At 45.0% G+C, this 24,067-nt stretch overlaps 1 protein-coding gene across 3 annotated transcripts in view; it reads left to right on the top strand.

Annotated features, from left to right (window-relative positions):
* NUP85 (nucleoporin 85) overlaps nt 1-24,067 on the top strand; it is a 40,784-nt gene that overhangs the window by 6,329 nt on the left and 10,388 nt on the right. The window contains exons 1-10 of one of the 3 annotated variants that reach the window (XM_059148656.1): nt 3,464-3,743; nt 8,077-8,170; nt 11,120-11,279; nt 13,212-13,282; nt 14,245-14,288; nt 16,966-17,035; nt 18,448-18,569; nt 22,862-22,996; nt 23,102-23,224; nt 23,670-23,801. In XM_059148656.1, coding sequence (XP_059004639.1) covers nt 3,711-3,743; nt 8,077-8,170; nt 11,120-11,279; nt 13,212-13,282; nt 14,245-14,288; nt 16,966-17,035; nt 18,448-18,569; nt 22,862-22,996; nt 23,102-23,224; nt 23,670-23,801 — 984 coding nt within the window. In that variant the 5' untranslated portion in view covers nt 3,464-3,710. Of the gene's footprint in view, nt 1-3,463; nt 3,744-8,076; nt 8,171-11,116; nt 11,280-13,211; nt 13,283-14,244; nt 14,289-16,965; nt 17,036-18,447; nt 18,570-22,861; nt 22,997-23,101; nt 23,225-23,669; nt 23,802-24,067 lie in introns of those variants that run through there. The other 2 variants (XM_059148655.1, XM_059148657.1) reach the window with 2 other exon arrangements.

The following is a 24,067-nucleotide window of genomic DNA, read 5'->3' as shown; positions in this document are numbered from 1 at the left end:
AAGAAACATCATTCTTGGGGCGCCTGGGTGGCTCAGTTGGTTAAGCATCTGCCTTCAACTCAGGTCATGATCCCAAGGTCCTAGAATGGAGTCTGACATCTTCCTTTAAAATATATATATATATTTATTTATTCATTTGAGAGAGAGCGCTTGTGAGCAGGGGGGAGGAGCAAAGGAAGAGAGAGAAGCAGAATCCCTGCTGAGCAGGGAGCAGGACACAGGGCTCAATTCCAGGACCCTGAGACCATGATCTGAGTCGAAGGCAGATGCCGACCAACCAAGCCACCCAAGCACCGCCAAAACGTTTCCAATACGTTTTCCCAGTATTATCCAGCCCTAAGTCAGACAATTTCAATGCTTCTCTTATTTTCAAATGAGTCTTTTCAGGAATTTTTTTTAATCTTTAAGTAATCACTACACCCAACGTGGGGCTTGAATGCACAACCCCAGGCTCAAGAGTCACATGCTGTACTGACTGAGCCAGCCAGACACCTTACAAATGACAGGTTTTTTTTTTTTTTAAAGATTTTATTTATTTATTTGACACACACACAGAATCACAAGTAGGCAGAGAGCCAGGCAGAGGGAGGGGGGGGGAAGCAGACTCCCTGTTGAGCAGAGAGCCTGATGTGGGTCTCGATCCCAGGACCCTGAGACCATGACCTGAGCCGAAGGCAGAGGCCCAACCCACTAAGGCACCCAAGGCGCCCCAAAGACAGTTTTAAAATATCAAGAAGCTATACTACTAAAATTTTCCAAGGTCTTTTGTCATTCAAATAGTTTTTTTTTCTCAGGTCTCCCTTTGAGAAAGGTGGTTTTTCTTTTTGGTCTTTCATCCTGTTATTATTCTTTTTTAAGATTACATTTATTTGAGGGGCGCCTGGGTGGCTCAGTGGGTTAAGCCGCTGCCTTCGGCTCAGGTCATGATCTCAGGGTCCTGGGATCGAGTCCCGCATCGGGCTCTCTGCTCAGCAGGGAACCTGCTTCCCTCTCTCTCTCTGCCTGCCTCTCTGTCTACTTGTGATTTCTGTCAAATAAATAAATAAAATCTTTAAAAAAAAAAGATTACATTTATTTGAGAGAGTGAGACAGAGAGAGCATGAGCAGTGGGGGCGGGGGAGAAGGACAGTGCAAGAGAGAGAAGCTGGCTCCCCATTGAGCAAGGAGCCTGAGGCAGTACCAGATCCCAGGACCCTGGTATGACCCAAGCCGAAGGCAGATACTTAACTAAGCCACCCAGGTGCCCCTTTATTATTATTATTATCATTTTTTAAAAGATTTTATTTATTTATTTGACAGAGAGAAAGATCACAAGTAGGCAGAGAGGCAGGCAGAGAAAGAGGGGGAAGCAGGCTCCCTGCTGAGCAGAGAGCCCAATGCGGGACTCGATCCCAGGACCCCAAGATGATGACCTGAGCAGAAGGCAGAGGCTTTAACCCACTGAGCCACCCAGGTGCCCCCTTTATTATTATTTTTAATTAATTTTATTTTTTGAGAGAGAGTGAGAGAGTGGGGGAGAGGTGAAAGGAGAAGGAGAGAAAGAATCTTAAGCAGGTTCCATGCTAAAGGCAGAGCCCCATTCCAGGCTTGATCTCACCACCCGAATTATGATCTTAACTAAAATCAAGAGTCTGATGTTTAAATCATTGCCACACAGGCACCCTAAGATTTTATTTTATTGTATTTTTAAAAAGATTTTATTTATTTGACAGAGATCACAAGTAGGCAGAGAGGCAGGCAGAGAGAGAGAGGAGGAAGCAGGCTCCCTGCTAAGCAGAGAGCCCGATGCTGGGATCGTGACCTGAGCGGAAGGCAGAGGCTTTAACCCACTGAGCCACCCAGACACTCCAATATTTTATTATTACTTTTTAAAAGATTTTATTTATTTGACAGAGATCACAAGTAGGCAGGAAGGCAGGCAGAGAGAGGCAGGGGAAGTAGGCTCCCCACTGAGCAGAAAGCAGGATGCAGGGCTTGATCCCAGGACCCTGGCATCATGACCCGAGCCAAAGGCAGAGGCTTAACCCACTGAGCCACCCAGGTGCCCCTCCAAGATTTTATTTTATTTTTTTTTAATTTAAAGATTTTATTTATTTATTTGACAGAGATCACAAGTAGGCAGAGAGACAGACAGAGATAGAGAGTGAAACAGGCTCCCGCCGAGCAAAGAGCCCGATGTGGGGCTCGATCCCAGAACTCTGGGATCATGACCTGAGCTGCGAAGGCAGAGGCTTTAACCCACTGAGCCACCCAGGTGCCCCCCAAGATTTTATTTTTAAGTAATCTCTATACTCGATATGATCAAGAATCACATGCCCCCCCCCCCAAGAAAAAAAAAAAAGGAAAAAGAAAAGTTGCATGCTTTACTGACAGAGCCAGCCAGGCACCCCCTGAATGTTCGTTTTACTTTCAGAAAATATTAGGACTCTTTTTACTCCCTGGAAAATGGGCATGAATACTTTCCTCATACTTCGTAGCTACACCACTGCTGTTCGAAATATTCAGATCAGTGAAACTGAAACATTTGGAAAATGCATTAAGACACAGACGGTAGAACAGTGCAGAATTTTGTGCAAAACTGCATTAAAGTTCATCCTATGGATGGCAGTCTTCAGAGACAAGGATTTTTCTTCCCTTGCTTCACAATCTGTACTTCAAAAGAACGAACTATTGGTGTGACAGGATTTTCCTAATCACTCCAAGTCCTCTTTTTCTACCCATTAAAATACGCTGTTCAGAAGAACCAAGGGGAAGGGAGCGTTTTGAAATTGTTTTGTTTTCAGATCAAATTTCTTCTCTAAATAAAAGCAGCTGCTACATTTTCAGACAGTATTTCCTAAGACTTATTATCTTCAATTCGTTAAAAAACTTATTTGCTAACTTAGAAAGTCCTGTTCTCTTCCCTGTGTATTTGCAAATATGGCATTTACGAAATAAATCACTCCTTTTAAGTCACTGGAGCACTTCTGAGCTTTCCATAACAAGGTCTGGGATTCCCTGATTTGAGTCCTCTTTTCTGCTCTGCTTTGGTGAGACAACAAACTAGTATTTGTATTTAATTAAGCTAGCCCAGCTGTCTCGATTTCACAGTTGTTTCAGCCGCTTTAATTTTGTCTGCGTGCCTTACGAGCGTTTTGGGGGTGGGAGTGGGCGGCATCCGCCTTCGTACCCAAGCCCAGTGCACCGACGGGGACTGGGCAAGGACTGGACACCGTTCAGAGAAGCAGCTGCGACGACCTTAACTTGCAGACCCAACAGAGGCGAGCACAGCCAGAGTCGACAGATACCACGGGCTCGCTCACCGCGGCTTCAGGCCCTGGGCTCGCCCCAGAGCAGCCGCCCCAGTCCGCGCACGCGCAGCCGCACTGCCGCGGCTCCCGCCCTCTCCGGGGGCCTTTTCCCGGCCCGGCGCGGGGCTGTCCGCAGCGGCGCCTGAGCTGGCTGAAGGGTTACTGTGTGGGCCGGTTGCTCTGGCTCTGTTCTCCCTGTCCCGTTGTCGCCGGCCAGGAAGGAGGGACATGTGTAGAGTGTCGCGGAGGGAAGATCGTGGCCGAGAGGAGAGGCCCCTGCGGCGTTGGGCGCTTGGACCCGCAGGCAGTGCACGAGGCGCTCGCCGTGTGGGGTCCTCTCTCGCAGGCGGCTGTGAGCGGGAGGCCTGAGCCGGGAGCGTCCGCGGCCGCGCTAGTTCCAGGGGGCTGAGGCGAGGCGCTATGGAGGAGCTCGACGGCGAGCCGACCGTCACTGTAAGGGCGCCCGCCAACAGTCTTGCCTTTGCGGTCCGAGGATTGTGTCTGCTTTGTCACTGTAGGCTTGTCTACCTCCCGCGAGGCTCCTGGCCTCCTCCCTCAGCTCAGTAGCCGCAGTTCGGAGGTCCCATTAGCTAGGTGTTCGTGTTCTGGTCGCAGTGGTCGCTTGGTGTCTACTCTTTCTTTGTATCCTCAGAAACGCCTGGCTCGGAGGCCTCACTCCATCCCTCATCCTCTCTTGTCTTCCCGACTTTCCCATCCCACTTCCGTCGCTTCTCCCGTTGGACTAGTGCTCTAGTGAGCGGGCTCCAACCCAGCCGAGGTCGAAGGGGCTTTTATCTTCCGCAGAACTAAGCTTCACATGGCAACACCATGGGCTTGGCTTCTGCTGCTTCGTGTGCCGTGCTGGCCCAGGATTTACTAAAAGTATTTGTTCCCGGAGACTTTTTGTACCTACTGCCCTGCTTGCTTTCAGTTCTGTCTGGACTTTCAAGAGAGTGCCAAATGTGAACGATCTGTGATGTTCGAAAATAGATCCCTGGCGTATAGACAGGATATACCTACGGATCCTCCCCTTGGAACCCTCTCTTTTTCTCTATCTCCTCCCTTTTCAAATGCAAGAACCAGCCCCCTCTCCCTCGGGAAAGCCTTCCCTTACCTCGCTGGCTAGGGCAAATATTTCTGTCCATTATTGGCTTGGTCTGCACCTCTTTGCTCTTGGTAAGTGGGAAGCTTCGCTGAACTGCAGGTTGCCTGATCTTGGATTTATTGCTTTTGAGAAGGTTGAGATGCCTGCAGTTTTCTGCTAAAGCCAACAGATGGAAAAGCAGTGCCTGACACAACCAAAGATGGGGTCATTTCAAAGCTAACTGGACAAAAGGAGGCATGAGATCGTAAAAAGCAGTTAATGTTACTCTATAAAACTTACTATTGTAGCGTGTTAAAATTTTAAGACCCATATAAATTACTTTAAATGTTATATATCAAGGCTGTGTCAGTGTCGGTGGGAAGAAAAACTAGAATATCAGAATCACTGTAACTTTTTCAGACATCATCTTGCCTTTCCCTCCTCCTCTTATATCAGAGTCTTTTGATGGGGGCCCCTTTCTAGTAACCTGCACAACCCTGAGGAGTCACTACTTTGATACTGAGCCTTGCTTTTACAAATTGAATGAAGACGAGCCAAGCATATTTTTAACACCAGCAGTGGTAATGGACTTGTCATAGCTCAGCTCCACGCTGGTGTTGGGGAGACCAGGAAGGAAATTGATTGACCTTGTTGACACAGCCTTACAGAGAGGTGTTTTCTTTCTTTTTTTAAAAAGATTTTATTTTTTTTATTTGACAGAAAGAGACACAGTGCTAGAGGGAATACAAGCAGGGGGTGTGGGAAAGGGAGAAGCAGGCTTCCCACAGAGCAGGGAGCCTAATGGGGGGCTCGATCCCAGGACCCTGGGATCATGACCTGAGCTGAAGGCAGACGCCAACAACTGAGCCACCCAGGCGCCCCTAGCATTTTCCCACTTTTCTTACTGCTTGTTTGTTTGTTTAAGATTTTATTTATCTGTTTGACAGGGAGAGAGCACAAGTAGGCAGAGAGGCAGGCAGAGAGAGAGGAGGAAGCAGGCTCCATGCCGAGCAGAGAGCCCGATGCAGGACTCCATCCCAAGACCCTGAGATCATGACCCAAGCTGAAGGCAGAGGCTTAACCCACTGAGCCACCTGGTGCCCACTGCCTGTTTTTTTTTTTTTTTTTTTTTTTTTTAATTGGACTTCCTCAGTAGACTGCTAGCTTTTGGAGGGTAGTAACTGTAGTATACAGTGTTGTATTTCTAGAATACAGTACAGATAAAGACTTATTAGACATTGCTTAGTTGTTAAATGACAGCATTAGCCCTTCCTCAGAACTAACTGCACTTGTCCTTTTTTTCCTTTTTTAAAAGATTTTATTCATTTATTTGACAGAGATATCACAAGTAGGCACAGAGGCAGGCAGAGAGAGGGGAGGGCGGGGAGCAGGCTCCCTGCTGAGCAGAGAGCCTGATGCAGGACTCGACCCCAGGACCCTGAAATTGTGACCAGAGCCGAAAGCAGAGGCTTAACCCACTGAGCCACCCGGGCGCCCCTGCACTTGTCTTTATTATTTATTATTTATTTATTTATTTATTTATTTATTTTTAAAGATTTTATTCATTTATTTGATAGACAGAAATCACAAGTAGGCAGAGAGAGAGAGGAGGAAGCAGGCTCCCTGCTGAGCAGAGAGCCCGATGCGGGGCTTGATCCTAGAACCCTGGGATCATGACCTGAGCCGAAGGCAGAGGCTTTAACCCACTGAGCCACCAAGGCGCCCCCTGCACTTGTCTTTAGACCAGATTATTGCCAGCCACATTTCTTCTCTGCCAAAAAATACTTATGGAGTGCCATCTTTGTGCCAGGGTCTCTTCTAAGCAGTGAATGAGAATCCCGGAATCTCCTGCCCTTGGGAGCTTTTTTAATCTTTAAAATTTTATTTATTTATTAATTTATCGGGGGGGGGGGGTGGAGAGAGAGAAGAAGAAAGAAAGAGAAAGAGAAAGAGCAGCAGGTAGAGGGAGAAGCAGACTTCCCGAGCAGGGGGCCAGATGCAGGACTCGGACTCCATCCCAGCACTCCGATAAACGACCCAAGCTGAAAGCAAGTGCTTAACCAACTGAGCCACCCAGGTGTCCCGCCTTGTGAGGTTTTATCCATTTATAGGGCAAGGTAATAACCATGTAGGATAGTCATTTGAGAGTTGATGGTGGCTTGGGTTAGACTGGTAGACATGGTAAGTGGTTGGATTTAGGCTTATTTAAGAGTAGGACAGGATTTACTGATAGGACAAAGGTGGTAAGGGAAAGTGAAGAATCAAAGATTACTTAACATTTAAGGAAGGCTTTGTCCCAGTGGCGGAATGGAATGAGACTTGGAGGTGAGCATCAAGAGTTTTTTTTTAGTTCTGATGTTATGAATATAGCTCTAGAGGTTAGGTAACCTATAAAGGTGTGAATTAGGTAGTTGGATATATGAGGCTGAGGCTCAAAGGGGTTGATCTGAGTTGGAGAGAAGAATTGAGTCTTTATCAAAGGGATGGCACAGGGGCGCCTGGGTGGCTCAGTCGGTTGAAGCCTCTGACTTCGGTTCGGGTCATGATCCTGGGGTCCTGGGATGGAGTTCCGAATCCGGCTGTCTGCCCAGCAGGGAGCCTGCTTCCCCCGCAACCCTGCTTGCCTCTCTGCCTACTTGTGATCTGTCTCTGTCAAATAAATAAATAAAATCTTTAAAAAAAGAGAGAGAAAGATGGCACAGAAGCCATGGTATTGGAGGACTCCTTTTAGTAAGTAACAAACAGTTCAGTTTCTTTTTATTTTTAAATATTTATTTATTCATGAGGAATTTATTCCCTCTGAATAGAGGGAGATGCAGGTTCCTGTTTCTGAGCCTGATGCGGGACTCAATCCAGGACTCTGGGGATCACAACCTGAGCTGAAGGCAGAGGCTTTTTTTTTTTTTTTTAAAGATTTTATTTATTTACTTGAGAGAGAAACAGTGAGAGAGAGCATGAACGAGGAGAAGGTCAGAGAGAGAAGCAGACTCCCCATGGAGCTGGGAGTCCGATGCGGGACTCGATCCCGGGACTCCAGGATCATGACCTGAGCCGAAGGCAGTCGTCCAACCAACTGAGCCACCCAGGCGTCCCTGAAGGCAGAGGCTTAACCACCTGAGCCAACTAGGCGCCCCAAACAGTTCAATTTATTTTATCTTTTTTAAAAAATTCCCTTTTTCTGAACTGTAGATCGTTAAATTACAATACAGCAGTTGATTAAGGATAGCTCTCCATTTTGTCAACACTTGCAAAGTGGCAGGCTGGGTTGAGGTGCTCAGGAAAGCTTACTTGCTTATTCAGGGTCTTAACAGACTGGGCTGATTTCAACCACACATAGCTGTATTCATAGATTAGTGCCTAACTTTCATGACCACTTATTTCTAGGGCTCTGCTTGCAAAGCATTTGAAAACAAACCCTTTAGGGGTGCCTGGGTGGCTCAGCGGGTTAAAGCCTCTGCCTTCAGCCCAGGTCATGATCCCAGGGTCCTGGGATCGAGCCCCGCATCGGGCTCTCTGCTCAGTGCAGAGCCTGCTTCTCTCTTTCTCTCTCTCTCTCTCTCTCTCTCTGCCTGCCTCTCTGCCCACTTGTGTTTTCTGTCAAATAAATAAATAAAATCTTTAAAAAAAAAAGAAAAAAGAAAACAAAGCCTTTAGTAAAAGTAACAGTGTCTCTGCCTTTTTTTTTTTTTTTTTTTAAACTAGTTGATTCCAGGAGTGAATTCAAAGAAGAAGCAAATGTGTTTTGATTGGGGTCCAGGGGAGATGCTGGTGTGTGAAACCTCCTTCAACAAAAAAGGTAGGTTTTTGTTTTTTTCTTCTAGGTTATCCATCTTGGCACATTTGTTTTATTCTCAGATTTAACTAACTGAAGCAAGAATCAGTTGAACTTAACTTTGTACCATTTTCATTTTTAAACCGTTACCTATTTAAGATTTTCATTAATTTATGGGATCTGGAACATGTTGAGTACAGGAAAAAAAAATTAGTAATGTTTGTGGTGTTCCTTTATATTTAAAAATTTCAAGTTTTTTCCCCTTGTCCAGAATGACTAAATTCCCTTCACAGCAGCCCCCTTTCCATGAAACCGTGGAACAGTTTCCGCATAGTCCTCATAGTCCTTGCTTTTGTAGTATTTTAAACTTGATGAATTCTGTTAGCTGTTGATATAAAGCACAGAAGATCTGGAGAGTGAAATGACTCTTCCTTTTTCTCTAAGCTCCTTCAGATTTTGGACATGAATCTTTTCTTTCTGTTACAGACTATTCTACTAGCAAGAGAAAGCTAAATTTTCATATTTGATTTTGCTTTCTCCATTTCAAGAGAAGTCTCTGGAAATGTTGGAAGAGATTTTCTTGCAAATATTTGACAGGTTCTTTATCCAAATGTGGAGGCTTTCCTCTTCTATAAGGAGGGAATTGATCTAATGGAAGTCTTAGAATTTTGGCAAATCATGTGGTATGCAGTTCCTGCATTTTGAAGTGATGTAGTTAAAAAAATTATTTTTCAGTATAGTTTTTCTTAATTTTTCATTAACAGTTCTCCGTAATGTTGCCAAATGTTTGTGGCATATTTTAGTATTAAATATCTCAAGCTTGGCAGAGCTCTAGAAGCTGCCAGAGGGACAGTTGCTCAGGAGAGAACCTTCTTTGAATATGTCCAGCCTCTTTTCATACTTAATGGGAAAGCTTATCAGCATTTTTAGTTTGTCCTCTATTGTTGGAAACATGAGGCTTTCTTTTTGTTTATGTCTATTGAAATCTGAATAGAGACAAGCCATTGAACATCATCACAGTTTTTTCAAGAAGCTTTTATATAGGGGTGCCTGGGTGGCTCAGTGGGTTAAATTCTCTGCCTTCGCCTCAGGTCATGATCTCAGGGTCCTGGGATCGAGCCCCGCATCGGGCTCTCTGCTCAGCAGGAAGCCTGCTTCCTCCTCTCTCTGCCTGCCTCTCTGCCTACCTGTGATCTCTGTCAAATAAATTAAAAAAAAAAAAAACAGGAACAGGAAACATTTAAAAAAAAAAAAAAAAGAAGCTTTTATATAAAATATCTACAAGTTGGTGGTTTATAATTTCTCATGATAGATCCTTTTTATCACTGCCACAGAATAATTTAGTCAACTCTTGATTCTTTGTTTTAGGGGTAATGGCAGTACAAAGAAATATAGAAATAATATTTATTTGAATTTGAGGTTATATAAAATTTCAGGTCTAGGTGTCTTTTCCTTTTTGTAGATTATTTATTTATTTATTTATTTATTTGTGAGAGAGCAAGAGTATATGCACGAGCCGGGCCCAGGGGCCAAGGGAGAGGGAGAAGCCGACTGTTGAGTAGGGAGTTCAACACAGGGCACTATTCTAGGACTCCTATCATGGTCTGAGCTGAAGGCAGACGCTTAACTGACTGAGCCACCCAGGTGCCCCTCGGATGTAGGTTTATCTTATTTATTGAGTTTATTATTTATTTATTTATTTATCCATAAGCTAATATTAAGTGACTTTAATTTTTTTAGAGATTTTATTTATTTGAGAGAGAGTTCACGAGCAGGGGGGAAAGGTAGAGGAAGAAGCAGAATTCTTGTTGAGCAGGGAGCCCGATGTAGGACTTGATCCCAGGAGTGAGAGAGGAGCACAAGTCGGGGGGGCATTGAAGGGCAGAGGGAGAAGCAGACTCCCTACTGAGCAGAGAGCCTGATGTGGGGCTCCATCCCAGCACACTGATCATAGCCTGAGCCAAGGACAGATGCCCAACCAACTGAGCCACCCAGACACCCCCAGTTCATACTTTTTAACATGAAATCAGTAGCAAAGAAGCTGAAGCTTTTGTAATTAGATAACTCAATTAAATATTTAAAGTGTGGGGCACCTGGATGGCTCAGTGGGTTAAGCATCTGCCTTCAGCTCGGGTCAGGATCTCAGGGTCCTGGAATCAAGCCCCACACGGGGTGCTCTGCTCAGCGGGGAGCCTGCTTCCCCTTCTCTCTCTGCCTGCCTCTCTGCCTACTTGTGATCTATGTCTGTCTGTTAAATAAATAAATAAAATCTTTCAAAAAATAAATAAAAATTTAAAGTGAGAGGTACTTGGATGGTTCAGTCAGTTAAGCATCTGCCTTCGGCTCAGGTCATGATCCCAGAGTCCTAGGATTGAGCCCCACATTAGGCTCCCTGTTCATCGGGGAGCCTGCTTCTCCCTCTCCCTCTGCCTGCCACTTGTGCACACGCATTCTCTCTCTCTTTCTATCAAGTAAATAAATAAAATCTTTTTTTTTTTTTTAAAGATTTTTATTTATTTATTTATTTGACAGACAGAGATCACAAGTAGGCAGAGAAGCAGGCAGAGAGAGAGAGAGGGAGGGAAGCAGGCTCCCTGCTGAGCAGAGAGCCCGACGTGGGGCTCGATCCCAGGACCCTGAGATCATGACCTGAGCCGAAGGCAGCGGCTCAACCCACTGAGCCACCCAGGCGCCCCGTAAATAAATAAAATCTTAAAATAAATTTACTGCGTCTGGGTGGCCCTGTCTGTTAAGTGTCTGCCTTTGGCTCAGGTCATGATCCCAGGGTACTGCAATCAAGTCCCGAATTGGGCTTCCAGCTCAGCTGGGAGTCTGCTTCTCTCTCTATCCTTCCCTGGACTTGTGATCTCTCTCTGTCTCTCAAATAAATAAATAAAATATTTTAAAAAATTTTGAAGTGAGTTCTTGTATGAGGGTAATGATGATTGATGTTAATTTTTTCTGTTTTAGAAGAATCAGAGACTAAGCCAGGCTGCCCCTTTATCTATATCATCCGAAAGGATATAGATGTTTACTCTCAGATCCTGAGAAAACTCTTCAATGAATCCCATGGAATCTTTGTGGGCCTCCAGAGAATTGAAGAAGAATTGACTGGAAAATCCAGAAAAGCTCAGTAAGTTCGCTGCTGATAGGTGCTGAAGTTCACAACTAAATTATGAAAGCCAAATGAAATGCATTGTTTTCCTTTTTTCTTTTACGTAAGGTTTTATTTATTTATTTGAGAGGGAGAGAGAGAGAGAGAGGGAGCAAGCACAGGAGTGGTGGGGGAGGGCAGAGGGAGAAGGAGAAGCAGATTCCCAGCTGAACAGGGAGCCCAACACGGTGGGGCACAGGGCTCCGTTTCAGTACTCTAGAATCCTGACCTGAGCTGAAGGCAGTAGCTTAGCTTACTATGCTACCCAGGCCCCCTTAGAACTGTCTTTCTTTTTTTTTTTTGGAACTGTTTTTCTTAGTAACTAAACCAGTTTCTTTCTTGTGGATATTTGTTTAGTTTTGTCATTTCCTTTCTAATTAATTAGTTAATGATTTATTTTAAATGTTTTATTTATTTATTTGACAGAGAGAGGGATATCACAAGTAGGCAGAGGCAGGTGGTGGGACAGAGTGCAGGCTCCCTGATGAGCAGCGAGCCTGATGTGGGGCTTGATCTCAGGACCCTGAGATCATGACCTTAGCCGAAGGCAGAGGCTTAATCCACTGAGCCACCAAGGCGCCCATTTCCTTTTTTAAAGACTTTATTTTGAACTAATTTTGGACTTAACAGAAAAAGTACAAAAATTAAATATTCCTGCGCATCCCTCACTTAGTTTTGTTACATTAATATCTACATAACCATGTTACTGTTACTTAAACCAGGAAACTGAAACATCAACACCTTATGATTCAAGGCCTCATTTGAATTTACCAGTTTTTCCACTAAGGTCCTTTTTTCTCCGCTGCAACTCAGGTTTTATTTATTTATTTATTTATTTAAAAAGATTTTATTTATTTATTTGACAGAGAGAGATCACAAGTAGACGGAGAGGCAGGCGGGGGGCGGGGTGGGGGGAGCAGGCTCCCCACCGAGCAGAGAGCCTGACTCGGGACTCAATCCCAGGACACTGAGATCATGACCTGAGCCTAAGGCAGAGCCTTAACCCACTGAGCCACCCAGGCCCCCTTTTCTTAGTCTCTTTAATGACCCTGACACTTTTGAAAAAATACCAATTATTATGGTGATAGTCTCTCCATTTGGATTTCTCCAATGTTTTCTCATGAATAGAGAAAGGTTATGCATTTTTTTTTAAGGTTATTCATTTTTAGTAAGAATACCACAGAACTGGTATGATGTGTCCTTAGTATGTCATGTCATAGGGTTCATGATGTTGATGTTTTATTCTGGTTTTGTTGACCTTGATTACTTGCTTGATGTAGTTTCTACTGGTTTCTTTCTTTTTTTTTTTTTTTAAAGATTTTATTTATTTATTTGATAGAATTCACAAGTAGATGGAGAGGCAGGCAGAGAGAGAGAGGGAGGAGGAAGCAGGCTCCCCGCTGAGCAGAAAGCCTGATGCGGGACTCAATCCCAGGACCCTGAGATCATGACCTGAGCCGAAGGCAGCGGCTTAACCCACTGAGCCACCCAGGCACCCTCTACTGGGTTTCTTGACTATAAAGTTACTGTCTTTCCCTTTGTAGTAGAAACTTTTTTTCAAATTTAATTTTATTTTTTTCAGTGTTCCAAGAGTTATTGTTAGTAGGAGAAATTTTGAGATTATGCAAATCCTATTTCTCCTTAAATTTTCAACCACTAGTTTTAGTGTCTGTCAGTGAATCTCATCTGCAGCAATTAATGTCAGTATGGATTCGTGGATATTTATTTTACCCCACTGATTATCTCATATGTTACTTATTTTGTTGCTCAAGTTCCAGCTTTCGCTGTAGGAGCTCTTTCAGGTTGGTTCCTGTCTTTGAGCAAGTTCCTACCTTCTATTGAGAACTTCCTTGCTTTTTGTCACCATAAGATGCACCAGGCTCATCTTGTGTGTCATTTCATCTTTTGTAGATTGGTCCGAGTGAGTAAGAACTACCGATCAGTCATCAGGGCGTGTATGGAGGAGATGCACCAGGTTGCAAGTAAGGATTTTATGTGTGTATAGGTGATAATAATTGAAATGTTTATCTAGCTGTAAATACTGCAAGGTAGAATCTATTTGACTCTCCAGTTTAAAATTCTTACTTTCCTGTCTTCCATAATTCTTAATTTTTTGGCAGTTGTCTTGAGTATATTTTTCAAGTTAGAGCATACTGAGCCAACAGGTGAGAGACTAGGGGCCAGATTAACAATCTTTGAAAATCACATTCCTGGTTCTTTAACCTTGGTGACTTCTTTGTTTCTTTCTCCTTCCTCCCTCCCTTCCTCCCTTCCTTCCTTTTTAAAAGACTTATTTTGAGAGAGCATGTGTGAGCGTTGAGGGAGGGGCAGAGGGAGAGAGAGTCTTAGACTCTGTGCCAATCGCAGAGTGCGACTTGGGGCCTGGTCTCAAGACCCTGAGCTGACTTGTTCTCTTAACCAACTCTGCCAACCAGGCATCTCTAACTTTGGTGATTTGAGGTCATCATAACCATGAGAGCCACGTGACTCCTGGATGCTGAGTAGAGTCTTATATAACGTGATAGTCTCTATAGTTTGCAGTTGAAAGTGTCACTTATAGCTTGAAGGCGTTTGGTGTGCAAATCATTGATCTGCAACAAAGAGATATGAAGCATTTTTAAAAAATCTATAGTGAAGGGGTGCCTGGTTGGCGCAGTCGGTTAAGCGTCTGACTCTTGGTTTTGGCTCAGGTCATGGTCTCAGGGTTGTGAGATCAAGCCTTACTTCGGGCTCATGCTCAGTGTGGAACCTGCTTAAGTTTCTCTTTTTCTTCTCCCAACCCCTTTCCCCCCCCAGTACACGCTCGTAAAAAATAAAAATCTGTAGTGAAAATGGGTGGTCATTAAAGGACACAAAGGCACAAGCCAAAGAATCTGGTATATGAAGCTGTAACTATGAGACTAAAAGTTTAATTGCTCACTTAAAATGTTTTGTGTTTTGTTAGTTGCTGCTAAAGATCCAGCCATTGGTCGCCAGTTCAGCAGCCAGGTAAGAGGGGGGGGCACTTTGTTATCCTGCTGGGGCCATTGTGTCCTCCTGCATCCTCAGCCTGGTGTGGGACTCGATCCCAGGACTCTGGGATCATGACCTGAGCCAAAGGCAGATGGTTTTTTGTTTTTGTTTTGTTTTTTAAGATTTTGTTTATTTATTTGACAGAGAGGTCACAAGTAGACAGAGAGGCAGGCAGAGGGGTAGGGGGAAGCAGGCTCCCCGCTGAGCAGAGCCCAATGTGGGGCCTGATCCCAGTACCCTGAGATCATGACCTGAGCCGAAGGCAGAGGCTTAACCCACTGAGCCACCCAGGCGCCTTGAGTTTCCAGTTCTTATGGGAAATGTCAGTCCTAATCACGCTGTGTCACCTGAGATAGTGAGCTGAGCTTTTGGAATCACCAGTTATTTAATAAACTACTCAGCTCATGCACCCAGTATTTTTACTCAGTTGTTTAGTTGGACCTGGAAGATGACTGAAACAGTTCTCTTTCTTTTGTAGAAACTTGATGGTGTTCAAACTCAGTAGTGAATAAGGACTAGTGGATTGTCTCTGGTGCAGTCTAGTGCACAGTCAGCAAAGCATTTGTTTTCCTTTGTGAACTAGGTAGTCTGCGTTTGTGTATGAAAGGATAGTGGGGAAGAGGAGCCTGCATGTTCCTAAGGGCAGGGTGCAGATGATTTTTATTTTGGGGTCCTATATTGAGTTTGCCTTTTAATAGACTTTCTTTCTTTTTTTTTAAAGATTTTATTTATTTATTTGACAGAGAGAGATCACAAGTAGGCAGAGAGGCAGGCAGAGAGAGAGAGGAGGAAGCAGACTCCATGCCGAGCAGAGAGCCCAATGCAGGACTCAATCCCAGGACCCCGAGATCATGACCTGAGCTGAAGGCAGTGGCTTAACCCACTGAGCCACCCAGGCGCCCTTAATAGACTTTCTTAAACTTAGTCCCTTGAGTACCAACTTCACAATTTTTGCTGTATCTGTAGAATTTATTTTTCTTTTTATTAACATACAATGTTTTATTTGTTTCAGAAGTACAGGTCTGTGAATCCTCAGTCTTACACACTTCACAGCACTCACCATAGCACCTACCCTCCCCAGTGTCCATAACCAGCCACCCCATCCCTCCCACCCTCCTCCTCTCCAGCATCCTTCAGTTTGTTTCCTGAGATTAAGAGTCTCTTACGGTTTGTCTCCCTCCCCAGTCTCATCTGGTTTCATTTTTCCCTCCCTCCTCTCTATGACCCCTGCCCTGCCTCTCAAATTCCTCATCTCAGAGATTATATGATAATTCTCTTTCTCTGACGTAGTTCACTTAGCATGATACCCTCTAGTTCTATCCATGTGGTTGCAAATAGCAAGATTTCAGGGCTTTTTTTTTTAAGATTTTATTTATTTGACAGAGATCACAAGTAGGCAGAGAGGCAGGTGGGGTGGGGAAGCAGGCTCCCTGCTGAGCAGAGAGCCGGTTGCACGGCTCCATCCCAGGACTTGAGATCATGACCTGAGCTGAAAGCAGAGGCTTAACCCACTGAGCCACCCAGGTGCCCCAATTTTATTTTTTGTTTTCTTTTTTTTTGTTTGTTTGTTTTTGATGGCTGCATACTATTCCATTGTATGTATATACCATATCACTGAAATAAACATTTGCCCCTTTGGATCACTGCATTTGTATCTTTAGGGTAAATACTCAGTAGTGCAATTGCTGGGTTGTAGGGGGTAGCTCTCTTTTCAACTTTTTGAGGAACCTCCATACTGTTTTCCACAGTGGCTGCACCCGCTTTCATTCCCACCCACAATGCAGGAGGGTTCCCCTTTCCCCACATCCTTGCCAACACCTGTCCTTTCCTGAGTGGTTAATTTTAGCCAGTCTGACTGGTGTGAGGTGGTATCTCACTGTGGTTTTGATTTGTATTAGAATTTTAAATATTATTTACTGAAGGGACATCTGGGTGGCTCAGTTGTTTAAGCTACTGCCTTCGGCTCAGGTGACAATCCTGAGCTCCGAGATGAAGTCCCAAATTTGGCTCCCAGCTCAGCAGGGAGTCTGCTTTTCCCTCTGGCCCTCTCATGCTCTCTCTCACTCTCTCTGTCTCTCAAATAAAGTCTTAAAAAGTATATATTATTGGGGCACCTACGTGGCTCAGCGGGTCAAGCCTCTGCTTTCAACTTAGGTCATTATCTCAGGGTCCTGGGATCAATCAAGCTCCACATCAGGCTTTCTGCTTAGCAGGGAGCCTGCTTCCCCCTCTTTCCGTCTGCCTCTCTGCCTACTTATGCGCTCGCTCTCTCTCTCTCTCTCCCTCCCCCCAAAAAAAAGTGTGTGTGTGTGTGTGTGTGTGTGTATGTGTGTATAATTTACTGAATATTTTTCTACGAATCATCTCCCATTTATTTAGAGCTTCTTTTTAAATGAGCTAATTATATTCTTCTATAATATACATTAAACTAAAACAAGAACCATTAAAACAAAAAAAATTGTTAACCTGCCTACCACCACCTAAAATTCACTCACTGGCTTCCCTGTGGGAAACCCTACTATAGAAATACTCAGTAATTGTTGAGTGAATAATGAATGACCTCATATGATTCAAGCCCTGCTTCATTCCTTTTGCTGTAAGAGAAATGTCAGGAATGTTTTCAGTTAAAACTTTGTCTCCATTTCTTCTTTAGGTCTCCATTTTGTCAGCAATGGAGCTCATTTGGAACCTTTGTGAGATTCTATTTATTGAAGTCGCTCCAGGTGAGCAAGAAATCATCCCTTTACAATACCAAAGGTGTCCTTCTGCCCTTTCCTCTTTGTCTTTCCTGTGTGTTGTGATGAGCATTTTATTGCCAAAAATGTGCCTTTCCTCACTCTTCATCAACATAACCAGAAAGCTGTATATAACACCCCAAAACACTGCTGTTTTGTCAGATACTACCAAAAAAACTTAGAGATTAAGTTTTTAATCTTAATCCTTCTAAAATGCCTTCTAAAAACCTAAGATGTTGGGAGGTGACCCCTGAAAAACACCAGGAAAGCACACTGGACTAGTGTGTGGCAGGGGCGGTCAGGATTCATATGGTGGACTGGTCAAGCTGAAGAAAGTTTTAGGATCAGGGAAGAGGCATGGGGTGGGTCTCCCTCCCCCCCTCAGAAAGAACAAACTTTGTCCACTCCTTGATCGCAGACTTCTGGCTTCCAGAAATGTGAAACAATAAATGTCAGTTGTTAAAAATTAAAAGAAAGGAACAAAGTTTTAGGGCTGTGAGGAGGGATTAGATGGTGAGAAGCAAAGTCATTTGGAGACTTCTGTCCCCAGAGATTGAGGGAGGGGGCAGCCCTACCTGTGAACTGTGCACTCTGAATTATTCCATGTTCTTTTTTTTTTTTTTTTTTTTTTTTAAATTTTATTTATTTATTTGACAGAGAGAGATCACAAGTAGGCAGAGAGAGAGGAAGGGAAGCAGGCTCCCTGCCTAGCAGAGAGCCCGATGCGGGACTCGATCCCAGGACCCTGAGATCATGACCCGAGCCGAAGGCAGCGGCTTAACCCACTGTGCCACCCAGGTGCCCCTATTCCGTGTTCTTGAACTAAGTTGTGTCCTATGGTATCCTGGCCTGAGTGGGCTCTCTGTGGAGGTGCTGCAGGGTTTTTTTGCATTCCCTTGATGACTTATGTTTGCTTTTATCCATACATGAATGTTAATAATCTGTGCAGTCATAGCTTTTTACTCCTACTCCTGCTAAAGCCCTGAGCAGTGTGAAAATAAAATTAGTTGATTCTGTTTTTATCTCCTCCCGTATATTTTGAGGGCTGTTGCTGTGGTTTTGTCATACCTAGCACCTAGTCAGTAGCAATCCCTAAGTGGCCATTCCTTATGTAGCCGCCGAGTACTGCATAGTCATGAAGAATTCGAGGTGGAAGGTGAGATTCAGCCCTCTCAAAAATTCATGAAATGTGGAGCTGCCTGGCTCAGAGGAACTATTCGTAAGTCCATTTGCTAGTCCAGTCCTTTATTCAGGACCATATGGGTACCCACCTAAGTGGGGTAAAGTACTTCCTACCTAGTCATATTGACTGCCTACAGTTTCTGTATGTACAGTGGGAAAGTGGAGTTTGCTGCAGATGAAGCGGAGGTTTTTGTGTTAACAAGAGTCTTTTCTCCCAGCTGGCGCTCTTCTCCTTCATCTCCTTGACTGGGTCCGACTGCACGTGTGTGAAGTGGACAGTTTGTTGGCAGATGTCCTGGGCAGTGAGAATCCGAGCAAACATGACAGCTTCTGGAAGTTGGTAAGCATCTCCTGCAGGCTGGGCCTTCCTGACTTCCATCTCATGATCTCTTTTTCCCAGTGCTTCCGGCGGGCCCAAGGATTGCCTGTGGAGCCTGCTCAGAGTCGGACCGGCTCTTTGGGTCTGTGATTATGGGGCTGCTCTTAGATCTTTTCTTCCCAGCTCCACAGGAGAGTTTAGAACTAAGTTGTCGTGTAAGAAAAGTAATGCTTTGTAGACTTCCTGGTGGAGCAGAGACGTTTAATTTCTTTGTGAGTCTAAGGAAGAGAAGATGTGATAAAGCTGTTTGATAGGAGCTGAAGGGGGTTGGAGGTTAAATTAGCAGGAGGAGTTTTGATGTGATAGAAATGTTCTAAAACTGGGGCGCCTGGGTGGCTCACTGGGTTAAGCCGCTGCCTTCGGCTCAGGTCATGATCTCAGGGTCCTGGGATCGAGTCCCACATCGCGCTCTCTGCTCAGCAGGGAGCCTGTTTCCTCCTCTCTCTCTCTCTCTCTGCCTGCCTCTCTGCCTACTTGTGATCTCTCTCTGTCAAATAAATAAATAAAATCTTAAAAAAAAAAAATGTTCTAAAACTGAATTGTAGTGATGCTGAACAACTCTATAAACTTAGAACTTAAATAGGTGAGTGTTTATAGTGTAACTCCAAAATTGTAGCTCCAAATAGCTATTGAAAACAAAAAGATGGATGATCCTGGAGTTATTTTGGATTATCAGTGTGGAAGTCAGTCTGTGTGTTGGGGTTGTGAGTGTGTGTGAGGGTGGGTATGTATGTACTCTGTGCCTACTGACCCGTGACCCAATTGGGAGGGACTGGGGAGAGATTGCTAGTTGACCTGAATAATGGAAAGTTGATTAAACTTAGACAATCTGGAATTCCGGTAAAGAATTGTTGCCTTTGATGCTATTTCTGGGCCTTTTGTTGCTGGGAGATCTGTGCTAGTGTGGGGAGAGCCTTTGTTCAGGAAGTATTAGGCTCAGATTTTGTGTCTCTGATTCATTCACTGAGTATTTATTGAGTGCTCCTGTTTGCAAGGCATTGAGGAAACAGTCATGAACAAAGTGGGTGAAGATTACTGTCCTTAGGAAGCTTTATATCCTGAGTGGGGAGACAGGAAATAAGTACAGAAACAAGTAAAACATGTAGCATGCCTAACAGGGGAGCACTGTGATGTGGAGGGCAGTAAAGCCAAGGTGGCGGAGGAATCAAGGAAGGCCTCCCTCATGAGGTGATGGTGGGGGGAGGGGCGCTGGGCCAAAGGAGGGGAAAGAGTTGCAGATAGTGAGACCTGCACTTGCTCTGGCCTGGAGGCACGTGAGATCAGGAGCAGTGAGCAAGGACAGAGAGTCACGGGGTCAGATCAGAGGGTTCCTTGGACTGTCATAGGGACTTAGAGGCAGTAGAGCAGTGTGGTAAGAACATGGTCTGTGGTGCCAGACTGTCTGAGTTAGGTTGCCAGCTCTGCCTCTTGCTAGCTGCGGGGTATTAGATGTGTTACTTAATATCCTTTAGTTTCTTCTATACAGTGCAGATAGTAAGGTTATGTGTTTTGTTTTGTTTTGTTTTTTAAGATTTTATTTATTTATTTGACAGAGGCAGAGAGGCAGGCAGAGAGAGAGAGAAGAGGAAGCTCTGCTTCCCGCTGAGTAGAGAGCCCAATGCGGGACTGGATCCCAAGACCCTGGGATCATGACCTGAGCTGAAGGCAGAGGCGTTTACCCACTGAGCCACCCAGGCACCCCTAAGGTTATGTTTAAGATTATGTTACGATTAGGGCTCCTAGATGGCTCAGTCAGTTAAACATCTGACTTCAGCTCAGGTCATGATCTCAGGGTCCTGGAATCAAGTCTTACATTGGGTTTCCCTGCTCAGTGGGGATCCTGCTTCTCCCTCTTCTTCTGCCCCTTCCTCCTGCTCATGCTCTCTTCTCAAATAAAGATTATATTTTGAGGGGCACCTGGGTGGCTCAGTGGGTTAAAGCCTCTGCCTTCGGCTCAGGTCATGATCCCAGGGTTCTGGGATCGAGCCCCACATCGGGCTCTCTGCTCAGCAGGGAGCCTGCTTCCCCACCCCACCCACCTCTCTGCCTACTTGTGATCTCTGTCAAATAAATAAAATCTTCAAAAAAAAAGATTATATTTTGATTAAAAGACATATATGTGTGTAAGCTAGTTGATGGACGCAGCCCCTGAGTCAGATGGGGTGGGGCGCACATAGGAGAGCTGAGCATTCACACCATGATTGGATGTAGATTTCCAAGGCTCTCTGGCTGCCCTACCAAGGATGGAGCAAGGGCAGAAGCAGAGACCAGTCTAGAGGCTTTGGTACTAAAGCATGAAAAGATGGTGGTGACTTGGACAAGGATGGGAGCTGAACAGAGAAGGTGGTGAGGAATGATTACATTCTGGATGCAGTTTACAGATACCGTTGATGCAGTTGGCTAATAGATTAGATGTGCATGTGTAAGAAATGAGAGAATGTGGGAAGATCAGTTTGGTGAGTTGGAAGCAGCCAGATGTTTACTTTTAGAGATGCTACATTTAAGATGCCCATGAGGTCTAAGTGGAGGCACTATGTTGGGCATTACTGTGTACAGGTCTGGAATCCAGAGAAGGAAGTACAGGCTAGAGAGAAATTGGGGATTTGTCAGCATCTATATCTTTGGCACTTAAAAAAAAAAAAGATTTTATTTATTTGACAGAGAGAGAGAGAGTGAGAGAAGGAACAGAAGCAGAGGTAGAGGAAGAGGGAGAAGCAAGGCTTCCTGCTGAGCAGGGAGCCCAATTCAGGGCTCGATCCCAGGAGTCCCAGAACGCTGGGATCATGACCTGAGCCGAAGGCGGATGCTTAACAACTGAGCTACTCAGGCACCCCTATCTTTGGCTTTTTTGAGCATGACTGAGTATGGGAAAATGTTACTTTGTATGTTTTACATATTTGTTAGTGTGTATGTACTGTTGGTTGTCATTATTCATGACAGTTAAAGTCTATAAAGTTGCCCGAACATGTATTGCTGATTATTGTAATACAGGATTCTTCCAGCCTCTGATCCCATTTTTGTTAGCTGGTCAGTGTATAACCTTGTTTTATTGATGGTTTTGCTTAAAGACACCTCATTTATTTTTTTTTTAATTTTTTAAAGATTTTATTTATTTATTTGACAGGCAGAGATCATGAGGCAGAAAGACAGGCAGAGAGAGAGGAGGAAACAGGGTCCCTGCTGAGCAGAGAGCCCGATGCGGGGCTCGATCCCAGGACCTGGGATCATGACCTGAGTCGAAGGCAGTTGAAACCCACTGAGCCACCCAGGTGCCCCAGGACCCCTCATTTAATATATACTGTTGACTCATCATGGTGAATAACATAGTAGCACGTGCCTGAACGAGGCTAATCTAACACATTTTCTCCCTTTGGGCCGCCATCCCTCCTTAGCACTTAGCACTTCAGCACCCTGCTCAGCAAAAAGCACAATACAAAAAAAGTGGCCCTAGGTAGAACCTGAAAAAGACCCTTGTTTGGTGTGAGAGTTGATATAAGAAGGTAGAATTCTGCCTTGCTCATCCTCAGCTGGGAATGTGCACATCAGTTAGTTCGTTTTTGCCACTCTGCACACATCCACAAGTAATGGTGACACTACCTCACGTACTGACTTCGGGGTTACAAATAGATGTTAACAATGGGGAAATTCACAGATGCGGAATCTGAGTAAATTCACAGATGCGTTTGCTGCCAGTCCCCACCTGGAGTCTCTCTGGACTCTGCGGACTGTTGATGTTGAGCGTATGTGTGCGTCTGTGTGTTTATTTGAACTGAACCTTTTATGAGCTGATCTTTACTTGATGTACTATGCTGTTTTCTTTTTTTTTTTTAATATTTTATTTATTTATTTGACAGACAGGGAACACAGGCAGGAAGAGTGTGTTCCCATGGAGTAGGGAGCTCATCCATTTTCTGTTTTCTGTTTCATTCATTCACCATTTATTAAGTAAATTCTACATCCAATGTGGGGCTTGAACTCATGACTGTGAGATCAAGAGTTGTGTGCTCTACTCAATGATCTAGCTAGGTGTCCCCATTTCATTTATTTTTAAAAAGTTGGTTGCAATCTGTAATGTGTTAAAACATGCAGTTTGAAAAGCATGGTCCAGGTTAAAACCCTTAGACTAGATAAGCTAGATGACTGCTGGAGGGAAGGAGCCAGTGCACTTCTGTAAGGCTAGGAAGCCCAAGTGCGGACTGAGGAGACTGGCTCCTGGGCATCCGTGAATGTTCATGCTCTTGTGTGTCCTCCAGGTGACCATCTTGGTGCTACAGGGCCGGCTGGATGAGGCTCGGCAGATGCTCTCCAAAGAAGCTGACGCCAGTCCCTCCTCTGCAGGCATGTGCCGAATCCTAGGGGACCTGATGAGGACGATGCCCATTCTCAGTGTATGTGGGAGCAACCCTGTTCTGCTGGGTCACAAGAGAGGGGTTTGTTCATTAAGCACAAAGCATTTCTGTGGCAATGGCATCTCACCGTGTCTTTCTCCTTAGCCTGGCAACACCCAGACGCTGACAGAGCTGGAGCTGAAGTGGCAGCACTGGCACGAGGAATGCGAGCGTCACCTCCAGGACAGCACGTTTGCTGCCAGTCCCCACCTGGAGTCTCTCTGCAAGGTCTGTGGGAAGGAAGTCCAGGTTGGGGTCCAAGCTGGGGCTGTGACATCCAACACAGCAATAACAGGAACGTGATCCTCTCCGGACAAGGCTGTCCATCAGCTCTGCCAGGAAGAGGAGGGCTCTCAGACCAGATGCTCTGGTTGAGATTAGCAAAGGTTTTTTGTTTTTGTTTGTTTGTTAAGATTTTATTTATTTGAGAGGGAGAGAGAGCCTGTGCTTGAGAAAGCACGAGCAGGTGGGGAGGGGAGGGGGTGGAGGGAGAGAGAGAAGCAGGCTCCCCGCTGAGCAGAGAGCCTGACTCAGGGCTCCATCCTAGGACCTCAGAATCATGACCTGAACTGAAGGCAGGTGCTTCACCGACTGAGCCACCTAGGAGCCCCAAGACCAGGAGAGTTAACAGAGAATTTGGTCTGGAATTGAAGAAGAATATCTCTTTCCTTAGATCATGCTGGGAGATGAAGCCGCTCTGTTGGAGCAGAAGGAGCTGCTGAATAACTGGTATCATTTCCTAGTGACCCGGCTCCTGTACTCTCATCCCACAGTGAAACCCATTGACCTGCACCTCTATGCCCAGGTGAGCCTGAACTCCAAGGGATGGTGGTGGGGAGTACGAATCCTGTGGGCTAGGTTATTGTCAGTATGTGGCCTTTTTGAGTTGAACCTCCCTGGAGAACAGGAGGGTCTTTGCTTTGCCCCTCCCTCCTCCTTTTAAGTTTATTTTTTTAGTAATCTCTGCCCCCAACATGGGGCTCAAACTTATGACTCTAGGGATCCAGAGTCGCACGTTCTTCCAGCTGAGCCCTCCAGATGCCCTTCCTTTGGCCCTTTTTGAAGGACCTC

The sequence above is a fragment of the Mustela lutreola genome, chromosome 15 (genome assembly GCF_030435805.1).
Source record: "Mustela lutreola isolate mMusLut2 chromosome 15, mMusLut2.pri, whole genome shotgun sequence".
Taxonomy (NCBI): Eukaryota; Metazoa; Chordata; class Mammalia; order Carnivora; family Mustelidae; genus Mustela; species Mustela lutreola.
Note: the sequence above shows the minus strand (reverse complement) of the source record. Positions and strands in the feature narration are given on the sequence as shown.